This window comes from Mizuhopecten yessoensis, unplaced genomic scaffold, assembly GCF_002113885.1.
Source record: "Mizuhopecten yessoensis strain PY_sf001 unplaced genomic scaffold, ASM211388v2 scaffold8361, whole genome shotgun sequence".
In the NCBI taxonomy this organism is placed as follows: Eukaryota; Metazoa; Mollusca; class Bivalvia; order Pectinida; family Pectinidae; genus Mizuhopecten; species Mizuhopecten yessoensis.
In genome coordinates this window covers 851,227-862,906 of record NW_018407509.1, presented here as the reverse complement: position 1 = coordinate 862,906, position 11,680 = coordinate 851,227, and the positions used below count along the sequence as shown (strand labels likewise).

Here is an 11,680-nt window from a genome sequence, read left to right as displayed (position 1 = left end):
GGCAATAACTCTGTTAGTTACTGTCCAATAATTCCCATTTTCGAACTCGTCCGAGATCTTATTGATATATGGCTGCATACAAAGTTTCATCAAACTTGGTTAACATTTCCGTAAGTTTTCGTGTTCACAAGGTCCAATAATAATATTATTACAACGGGCAATAACTCTGTAAGTTACGGTCCAATAATTCCCATTTTCGAACTTGTCCGAGATCTTATTGATATATGGCTGCATACTAAGTTTCATCAAACTCGGTTAATATTTACTGAAGTTATCGTGTTCACAAGGAAAGGTTAACGCACGACGGACGACGATGGACAAAAGGCTATCACAATAGGTTACCATGACCTATGGTCAGGTAACCTAAAAAGCGAATAAAAAAGAACTGAAAGAAAATATAATTTTTCACAAAATCTTTTTTTTTCGTTGGAAAAAATCAATTTCTTTTTCTTCTATAGTCCATCCTCGAATTTCCAGATTTTGTCATGACATACTTCAGGAGTAAGGAGAACGTAAGTGAGCATAACCCCTGGAATTTTGAGGAAGACTGTCTAAACTGCTTCCTTATAAATACATTCATGTATGTGTAAACTGTTATAAAAGACAATGTGTACCTCTTTTTGCCATCATGCAGTAGCTGTTTGGCCACCTGTCGATCCTTTTCAATCTGTACATGGATTTTCTTCTGGTACTGTCTCAGTTTATCTCTTTGTTGTTTAAGTTGCTGTATCAAAAAAGGGGAAAAAAACAACTTAATAATAACCTCTATATTCTTGACTGTGACAAAATACATCAACATAGGCAAAACCCTCGACTTATTTTGTGCATGTGCCAGACAACTTATTCAGACTTCATGATTTCTGACAAAACAAATAGCTGGAATGGAGTTATTTCCCCTTAGACCGTAAATGATATGATCTGATGGGCTCACATGACCAGCATACATGTATACATACATATTTTTTGTGAGGCATGACTGTAAATAAAACAAAATTCCAGAACAGAAACTAAGGTCAATCTAAGTAAGAAATATAAGTATTTTTTTTTTACCAATACAGCTTTGTCCTGTTCTGTGACTCGAGATGGCTGTTTCTTCGGCTTTGAAGATGATCTGCCCATCTTTATATTTTTATTCCAAGAGAATGCTCAAACAGTTTTTTTCATACTTTTTTAAAGCCTGCAACAAAGATAAGACAAAATAATTGAACTGGTGACAAATATATATTTTTTTAATTATTTATATTCAAAAATTTCGGGGAGAATTTGAATTTCTTCTTACAATTCTTTTAACTAGAGTTCCAGTTTGATATGTTAAATAGTAATTTAAGGATTTAAAATGAAAAATTAGTTCCTGCTTATTGTGATGAATTAAAGACATGGTTACACCTATTTTCATATGGCCATTATCTTCTTTTTTATTTTTAATCATTTCATCCCCAAGACCAATCAAACATTAGAATTCAATCAGCAGAGCATGAACATGCTTTTAGGAAACAACTCTTATTTGATAATGTGTAGCCTGTGCTGTCTCCTGTTGGATAAATATTGGGGTAACACCAGAACTGGATCCTACCAACAGAACTGTTCAGATACAGATGGGCTGTAAGACCACAGCTAACCCTGGAATAAGCTTCATCCATATGTGACCATCACACCTGCAGAGTTCTATTTGCTTACCAGGATCAACTGCTATGACAAACAGCCTGATTGAATTTGCAGCCATTATTCCGAATATTGCACTTGGAAGCTAGGAGGACTAAGATGTGCCTCATACTCGTTAACATATACAGCCAAGGAAAGAGAAGGGAAAATACTGCCTTACTGGCAAGCTAGTTTTTCCAGTCATGCGGTATAATTCTGTGACTGCTTACTAGTTCAGCAACATTGAGTGTACATGGTCAGTGGCTGGATGAGAGCCTGTCCATGCGTTACATTTGGTGACAGCATCATGACCCGTTGATCTTAATAACACCATTTTATGACATGAATAGAATTAATATAGTATCATGTAATTGCAATTCTTTTATCAAATATATCTTATACCCGATAATGATACTTAAATGTATCTAATTAAATATATATATTCATCAATGTATATATAATAATTAATAGTTTTCTGCCCGATCCTGCCCGTTCCTGTAAATCGTCGAACCCCTAGTCACGGCATTTCGGTGATGTTTTCTGCACCAAATCGCATATTTCCAGATAGAATGTGACATATAGAAGTAAATAACTGTGACATTTCACAGTAATAAAGAAGTATTTGGTTCATAACTGGGTCGTATGGGGTAGTATTGGGTGGTATTGGGTAGTATTGGGTCCTAGTCACGGCAATTTGGTGATGTTTTCGGCACCAAATCGCATATTTCCCGATAAAATATGGCAGATGGAAGTAAATAACTTCTACAAAGGTGATATTTCACAGTAATAAAAAAGTATTTGGTTCATAACTGGATCGTATGGGGTAGTATTGGGTGGTATTGGGTAGTATTGGGTAATTAGACGCGCCCTCTTGACCTGTCTACGCCAAAGTCCTACTTGGGTTCTGATTGAATAAACCACTACATAACTATCAAACTCACACAGGATTAAGCATGTTACTCATACCATACTTACATACGATACATACTACGGTGGAACGTTTGATAATTGCTAAATTTACATTTTGTTTATCCGACGAAAGTGCAGTTGAGTAACCGGAAGTCGATAATGTGTTCACCTACTTATCTACCCCTCTGAAATATAGCCCCGTTTTCTAGAAATTGACGTAGTAAAATATGATAAGATATAATTCGGTTATCATTTACTCACAAATCAATATAAAACCCTCCGTTTATCGCATGTAGATTATATTAAATTCTTTAAAATGAACAATTATTTTAAAATTGTGAATACGCAAAAAGTATACCTCAATATAAATAGCCCGGGTAACAAAAATCAGGTAAAACGACTAACTTGATGTATTGTGATGCTAGGCCTAATTGTTTCAGTCACAGACCATGATGGATAAATACACCTATAACATTAATACATTATAAACAAAATGTCGTCATGACAACCAGCTATACTCTTTATTCAAACACATAACAAACATTAAACAGGTGCTTGCTGTTTTAATTTAAGGATTCCTGTACCATTGCCGACTAAACATTAGTAATTCTGCTGGACTTTTTTTTTTACATGCAATAATTCCCCCTTCATTTCTTTTTATGGATATTACTGTAGTGAACCTTAGCCCTGAGGGAACTCCTGGTGACCAGGTAGATCAAAATGGTTAGAGCATGTCCACTGAAAACATGAAAACTGAAAATATAAAATCAGTAACACACAGATCACAAAAGCATACGATGTACAAACTTTAAAAGTAAATTCAAGTGCCGATAATCCTGTAAATTATCAAAGCATACCAATATATCTTTTAACATCAAGTATACTGAAACATCGTATAATACCAAAAAGACAGAGTACTGAAATGTCTTAATTAACCTTAAAATCCCAGTCTATCCCCATTGCATATTTTTTCAAATCTCAGAACTTGTTTTTTCTTCATCTTAGTGGATCCCTATCAATCTTAAATATCAGAGGTACAATTGTATTGATATTTTAGTCAGAACAGTAAAAAAGGGGAAGCCACCTAAGTTTATTACATCAGAGACGTATAATACAGAGATTTGTATTATACGTCTCTGATTACATGAATGATTTTCCCATTGATGAACAAATGATGTGTTGATTTTACTTGACAGGGAAAGTTTCACTTGTGGTGCAAAAAATTGTTAGTAAAACCCTTTAATATTATCTCCTATTCTGATTTCCTTGATTCGTTTTGCCTCTTCAATACACATGAAAGAGGTAATGATGCAACAGCCTGTCCAGCGGTCACGTAACGGTAAAAATTGACAGGCTTTGAAGTCGGGCGTCTCTCCTTTGTAATCTTCAAAGGACAGGTATCAGCCTAGCAATTAGTCAGGTTTTTTTTTACCTAAGACCATCAAACAGCTATCTTCGTGCCTTCAATTTTGCTTTGACATATTCCAGGGGTGTAGAGAGCGAAAGTGAGTGTAACCCCTGAATATCGAGGATGGTCCAGGATTTGAACTGAACTATTGACAAAAGATATAATAAAATATGTTGATTTACCTGGTCGCTGGAGATCAACCCAGTCAAGTGTCACTATACATTCTTCCCTCTTTCAACAAAGTCTTTGACCCTGAATGCCCAAAAGACCCTATACCACCTTCTATGGGAAAATGAAGTGGCCAGACCTAAATTCGAACCCAGAACCTCCAAACACTAGACAAACGCTCTAACCAATTATGCAACCTGGTCACTGGTGATCAACCCAGTCCAGTCCCACTTCAAAAGTATTCTGCAAATTGCCTATTCTTATATAAATCATATATTTTAAACATAGTTGGAAACAGTTTTGAAATATTATATCTGTTGTAGAATGTTGTTTTTGAAACTCTTACAATTTTCTTTTTATCAATTTCAGTAACTGAGTGGGGAAGCAAATGACAATGAACAATCTTGTGAACTTTCTGACAAACATATTAGTCATCATCGTACCGATACTTCATGGATTTGAAGGTGTGGAATTGCCAAAAGTGGAACGATCTTTGACAAAAAATGGTTTTCATAGGTGAGTATTTAATATTCAAAATAAATGTATATATTTTAGCTCACCTGGTCTGAAGGTATAGCTAGTGTCTGTCTGTCTGCTGTCCTTTTGTCAGTCAAACTTTTCCTTTGAAATCTAACTCTTCCTGAATAACTGATTTGATCTCAACCGAATGTGCTATGCTGTATCCCCAGGACCAGTAGATCAAATGTTTAAAGGGAGGATTTGTTCCTCATAGGTACTGAGACGCAGGGTCCAGTAGGGGGAAATTGGTGGATCACAGGCATGTACAGACATTACAGGATTGGTTTTTTGGTTGGGTAATGGCTTCCTGGGGACCGAGGTACAGGCCTATGGTGAAGTAGGGGGAGATTTGTGGATCTCAACCTCACTACATGGACATGAAGAGACGTTACGAGATTGGCTTTTTGGTTGGGGAATGGCCAAAATCCTCACTCCATCACCTTATATGTAAAACAATTGGTTTGCTTGAACGGGCCCAGGAACTGAGCTGAGCACTAGGGAGTTTGTCTCAGGATTATAACATAGGAAAGGTGGAGATCCCCACTTTATTACGAAAATATACAGTTGCTAGGCTTGAAGAGACAATACTCTCATCAGTCATGCTTTCATGGTCAGCTCTAGGTCCAGCCCCATACTGAGGAACTTAATCCTTGAGTCATAACATGAAGACGGTTGAGATATCCACCCTATAATCATATAGAAAGTTGCTAGGCTTGAAGAAGCATACACTCATGCTGACACGAGTTCTGCCCTTAGGGACTTAGTGTCTGAGACATTAAATGGGAATGTTGGAGATCTATATCCTCTAACCATTTTTAACTACTTGTTGGGCAGGACATGAAGAGATAAATAACAGTCATACTACTTGGATTGACCCTGGGGTCTGGCCCTTCTTTTAGGGACTTGTTCCAATGGTCAAAACATGGAAATGATTGAGATCCCCACCCTATAAACATATACAATTACATATGGATCTCAACAAAATCCTACCAGGCATCAATCGTCCATAGAAAGAGTGGAATTCTCCGTGGGGAAAAGGAACAGATTTGTAATACAGGCCCTATGGGCCACTTGTTTAAAGGGAATCTTTGATGGACAAGGAGCCACCCCAGAAAATGTGAAGATTTCTTAAGGTTTTAAGATTGAATCATACAATTTGTGTGGCTATAACATGTATTAATAAATGATGTCTTTTTCCATTTTGTTTTTAATTTACATGATATATTATAATATTTTTTATCTACAGGGAGCTAACAACAAAGATCACTTTTGGAAAATCTCTATTTAAAAACTTTTCCAACTGTGATGTGATGGTACTGGAGTTACTTCCCCCTGGTGCCTATATTGACCCATTCCAGCTGCGAACGCTCAGAGAATTTGGTGGACCTAGGGTAAGATTTATCAGAATCATGGTTCTAGACAGAGACGGTACCACTGCCAAAATCTGTTACTACATATATACAATGGAATTAATTTTACAGCATGACTTTAGCTTAGCTTTGATCAATCGTTTAAAAAAAAGAAAACTTGCCTCCTGAAACTTTTATGAAAACATCATAAATATGAAATATCAAAAAAATAATCAGTAACTGTATTCTGTGTGCAATTATCTAAGGAAGGCAAAGTGCTACGCATAAGTCACTGTGATGTACATTTTGACCTTTGACCTTAAATAGAAAACGAAATATGTGACATACTGCTTGTCTAGAGCATATCCCAATATTATTGTGGCTGCAATCATCGTTGGTATGCTGATACATCTAAAAAAAATAACAAGAGATCCCAGAGGGATCTTGGCGCCCACCTTTGTACCATCTTCATTAGTTCTTTGTCAGTTCGATCTTTTCTCTTCTTTCCTCTAATCTGTTTGATCGAGTCATGTTAACAGTAAATACACCTTGAGGTATCTTTTGATCTAAACTTAATACTGATGTGTATGAAAGCCAGCCTTCAAAGTGAGTTTGTCATTTCACATATTTACTAGTACAGTACTTAATGTGAAAGAAATAGAATCGATCATTACAATATGAGAAAGATCTGTTTAGTTCTTCTTTTAATCCATTTTGTTTTTATGATCAGTCTCAAAATATAACATACACACTGAGGGATCAAGGGGAACCTTCATTTAAAATTTGAGAAACATCCCTCTAGTACTTCCCGAGAAATATCGATAACAAACTTTCACTATCAAAATCCAAGATGGCTGCCTGTCGGCCATGTTGTTTATCCGATCAGTCTCAAAAATATGCCCTGCACAGCTAAGGACCAATGGGAATCTACATATAAAATTTGAGAAAGACCCCTCTAGTTCTTCTTGAGAAATAGCGATAACAAACTTTCAATATCAAAATCGAAGATAGCTGCCTGTCGGCCATGTTGTTTATCTGATCAGTCTCAAAAGTTGCCCTGCACAGCTAAGGACCAAGGGGAACCTACATATAAAATTTGAGAAAGATCCCTCTAGTACTTCTTGAGAAATAGCGATAACAAGAATTGTTTACGGATGGATGACAGACAACGGACGGATGGCGGTCCACGGACGCAGGGGGATTGGAATAGCCCACCATCAGATGATGGTGGGCTAAAAATTCTTGGGAAGGTGTAGTGTCAAATGAGCAAATTATAATCAGAACTTCCCTACATGTCTCTATGAATAGTGTCCTTAGTTTAGTAGTGGGGGATATCAGCATTGTGTTGCAATCTTGTTTAATTCTATGTCGTGTTTTATTTTTGTAGTTTATCTGTGACCCAGTGGATGTAGAACAGCCGGAATATCTCGCTTCATCATTGAACGTTTCGTTGTATACATCTGCTCTGACTGATGATATGGACGATCTGATGACCAGCGTCACCATACCAATACACCTCCGCTATCACAGACCGTCGTCCAGTGTAGAGTATACATTAGTCAGCATACCAAAGCCCTTGCTTCTCCTATCCTGTACAGCAAAAGGTGAACTTTTCTCTTAATACATTGGTATTGAAAGTTGTCTCTCCAATTCTGCTTTCATTAAATATTACATACAGGTACTGGACATTTGAGACTTGAACAAATGATAATAATTACACCCACAAAACAATACTGTATGCTGGGAAATATTTGCTGCAGTTAAACTTTACTAGCAATGCGGAGCGGTGCGAGTATAACTGACATTTGCGACGGTATAATCATAACATACCACAGCAAATTTCAAAATACAGTTGGGTTATCCCCATTCTAAGCCATATCAACCAAAATCACCGAAAGAAACAACGATTTTAAGATATTTTAAGCATTTTCTTCAAATTCTGTGTCTTTGCTGTGGATTGGTGACGTCAGAAATATTCAAAGTGAGGCAGAATTACGTTAACCTTTCAGGGTCAGTCGGGGTCATTGACGTCATTAACAATTGGCATCAGGGCTCATCATAATGCAAATGAGAAATTTGCAGACACAATATGGTGGTCTTTCTGTCGCAAATTATTTTGATTGACCAATCAAATGCCTTGTTACATCTCAAATGAATTAGAATACAGTAGATATAAAGTTGTTTTTAGAGATCAGGTGCAAGTTGCATCTCACACCTGGAACCAATCAGCCCAACAAATGTTCCAATTTTTAACTCCAGTATTACCTTTTGATAGTCATTTGTTCTGTACTTTTGAAGAAATATTATCTGCTTTTGAATACAAAATCTTGTAATCCAAAACATTTTAAAATCTGTTTTCGTTTATATTTGTAATTTAATTATTTGTCAATTGAACTATTACCAATAGTGTTCACTTTTGAAAATAAAGCATGTGCCGAAATGCGATTTAGTCATATAGGGACCTACTATTCCTACCCATTAACCATTAAGCACTATAGACTGACACTTAAATGGGAACATACCATGTACACTGTATATAAAAATATGTACCATATATACTTTATATAAAATGTGTAATATATATAAAAGTAGGTACCTTATATGCTGTATATAAAAGTTACTTGTACCTCAGGGTAACATTATGCACTATCACCTTTGACGGTTATGTGATATAATATATAAAGCTTACTGTTCGTTGGACCAGATTACACAGGAGCTGTGATTGGTGAAGAAGACCTTTCCTGTACAAGTGCCACATTGATCAAATGTAGATGGACAATGGTCGAGTACCTCATAGTAAGTATATGGTATACTGAATTAAGTCTTTGGAAGTATCTGTACGTAGGTACATTGTATACAGAATCAGGTACCTGTCAGTAGTTACCTTGTATACAGATTGGTTAAGTTCGGTTTGGTTTAGATTTGTTTAACGTCTTATTAACAGCTAAGGTCATTTAAGGACATGCCTCCATATGTGTAGTGTATGCGTGCTTGTGTGTACGTGTGCAGGAGACAGGGTATTACAATTAAGTCTCCGGAAGTACTTGTCAGTAGTTAACCAAAAAGGTATACAGGATGGCCTCTTGTGGAACAAAATAATTGTCAGTTGGTGGATCAAATTACTTTGTTTTGGTACCAAGTATCTATATGTAGGTACCATGTATACAGGACCAAGTTTCTTCAAGTATCTATATGTAGGTGCCATGTATACAGGACCAAGTTTCTTCAAGTATCTATATGTAGGTACCATGTATACAGGACCAAGTTTCTTCAAGTATCTGTATGTAGGTACCATGTATACAGAACCAAGTATCCTCAAGTATGTGTATGTAGGTGCCATGTATACAGAACCAAGTTTCCTCAAGTATGTGTTTGTAGGTGCCATGTATACAGGACCAAGTTTCTTCAAGTATCTATATGTAGGTGCCGTGTATACAGGACCAAGTTTCTTCAAGTATCTATATGTAGGTGCCATGTATACAGGACCAAGTTTCTTCAAGTATCTATCTGTAGGTGCCATGTATACAGGACCAAGTTTCTTCAAGTATCTATATGTAGGTGCCGTGTATACAGGACCAAGTTTCTTCAAGTATCTATATGTAGGTGCCATGTATACAGGACCAAGTTTCTTCAAGTATCTATATGTAGATACCATGTATACAGGACCAAGTTTCTTCAAGTATCTATATGTAGGTTCCATGTATACAGGACCAAGTTTCTTCAAGTATCTATATGTAGGTGCCGTGTATACAGGACCAAGTTTCTTCAAGTATCTTTATGTAGGTACCATGTATACAGGACCAAGTTTCCTCAAGTATCTGTATGTAGGTGCCATGTATACAGAACCAAGTTTCTTCAAGTATCTGTATGTAGGTACCTTGTATACAGAACCAAGTTTCCTCAAGTATCTGTATGTAGGTGCCATGTATACAGAACCAAGTTTCTTCAAGTATCTGTATGTAGGTACCATGTATACAGAACCAAGTTTCCCCAAGAATGTGTATGTACGTACCATGTATACAGAATCAAGTTTCCTTAGGAATGTGTATGTAGGTACCTTGGATACAGGACCAAGTTTCCCCAAGAATGTGTATGTAGGTACCATGTATACAGAATCAAGTTTCCTTAGGAATGTGTATGTAGGTACCATGTATACAGAATCAAGTTTCCTCAAGTATGTGTATGTAGGTAGCATGTGTACAGAACCAAGTTTCCTCAAGTATGTGTATGTAGGTACCATGTGTACAGAACCAAGTTTCCTCAAGTATGTGTTTGTAGGTGCCATGTATACAGGACCAAGTTTCTTCAAGTATCTATATGTAGGTACCATGTATACTGGACCAAGTTTCTTCAAGTATCTGTATGTAGGTACCTTGTATACAGAATCAAGTTTCCTCAAGTATCTATATATAGGTACCATGTATACAGAACCAAGTTTCCTCAAGTATCTGTATGTAGGTGCCTTGGATACAGAACCAAGTATCCTCAAGTATGTGTATGTAGGAACCTTGTATACAGAACCAAGTTTCCTCAAGTATTTGTTTGTAGGTACCTTTTATACAGAACCAAGTTTCCTCAAGTATCTATATGTAGGTACCATGTATACAGAACCAAGTTTCCTCAAGTATGTGTATGTAGGTACCATGTATACCGGACCAAGTTTACTCAAGTATCTGTATGTAAGGTACCATGTATACAGGACCAAATTTCCTGTAGGTACTGGAATTGTAGGATGTTTCCCTGTTGTGGTGCCTAATATCTGTCAGTAGCTACCCTGTTTACAGAATGTTTTCATGTTGCAGGACAAAGTACTTAGGTACTTGGTATGTAGGATCAAGTCTTCTTATTGTGGGACAAAGAACCTGTCTAGATACCTGATTTACAGAATCCAATCTTTGTGCTGTTTTTATCAGTATAACCAGTCCTTATTATAACCTGACCACACTTACTGGAATTTGGCTCCTTTAGACTGTAGCCAATCTGGATTGAGTAGAGCCAATCTCTGAACTGTAAACTTTTACAACCAGCTCTTTGGAGTTTGAAATGCTTCTATGTTCATGAATGTGACGAACATGAAAGCCATTTCCCCTCGGTTTACAAGTACATATATATAAATGTTTTGGGGGGGGGGGGGGGATATTGAAGGCAACACAATAAAAGATTATGTGTGTATTTGTCTGCAGCATGTTGATATCGTTGAAGTAAAAGCTTATGTGTAGCGAAGAAAGTTGAAGCCATTTACATAACAGTTTATTTGTACATATATATTAATGTTATGTGAGGAAGATGAAGCAACCAAAATATCAGTTTATATGTTTTTTTTACATGATGTTGATGCCATTGAGGTATGCCATATTAGTAGACATATATATGAATGTTAACGGGGAAGTTGAAGCAATCAAAATAATCGTTTATATGTTTTGTTTGCAGGATGATGATGATGATGACATTAAGGTAACAGTGCCAGTTGGTCAAACTAGCCACACAATACTTGTAGTGGTAGGGACAATACTGATGACGGTTGCTGGATCTTTTATCATCTTATTAAAAACCTTGAAGTTTAAACATGGAATTAAAGAAAAGGTCAGCTGAGTTGAGAAACATATCTTTGTTGTCTTTTTCAGATTCATTTAAACATATATCCTTACACAGGAAGAGGCCCAAGGTTCATAACCTCTCTCCTGGG

General features: G+C 36.6%; 2 protein-coding genes across 3 annotated transcripts in view; one reads left to right on the top strand and one right to left on the bottom strand.

The window, feature by feature from the left end:
* LOC110455678 (charged multivesicular body protein 6-A-like) overlaps positions 1-2,751 on the bottom strand; it is a 13,283-nt gene extending 10,532 nt beyond the window's left edge. Inside the window, exons 1-3 of one of the 2 annotated variants that reach the window (XM_021505947.1) lie at positions 2,663-2,751; positions 1,051-1,177; positions 615-724 (exon numbers count right to left, since the gene is read on the bottom strand). In XM_021505947.1, the coding sequence (XP_021361622.1) occupies positions 615-724; positions 1,051-1,119 (179 nt within the window). In that variant the 5' untranslated portion in view covers positions 1,120-1,177; positions 2,663-2,751. Of the gene's footprint in view, positions 1-614; positions 725-1,050; positions 1,178-2,616 lie in introns of both variants that reach the window. The other variant, XM_021505946.1, reaches the window with a different exon arrangement.
* A 138-nt stretch (positions 2,752-2,889) lies between these two features.
* On the top strand, positions 2,890-11,591 carry LOC110455677 (phosphatidylinositol-glycan biosynthesis class X protein-like). The gene is made up of 6 exons (XM_021505945.1): positions 2,890-2,941; positions 4,496-4,642; positions 5,892-6,036; positions 7,382-7,598; positions 8,699-8,790; positions 11,425-11,591. Exons 2-6 carry the CDS (start codon positions 4,515-4,517, stop codon positions 11,584-11,586), a joined length of 744 nt encoding a protein of 247 aa, XP_021361620.1. The 5' UTR covers positions 2,890-2,941; positions 4,496-4,514; the 3' UTR covers positions 11,587-11,591.
* The last annotated feature ends 89 nt before the right edge of the window (positions 11,592-11,680 follow it).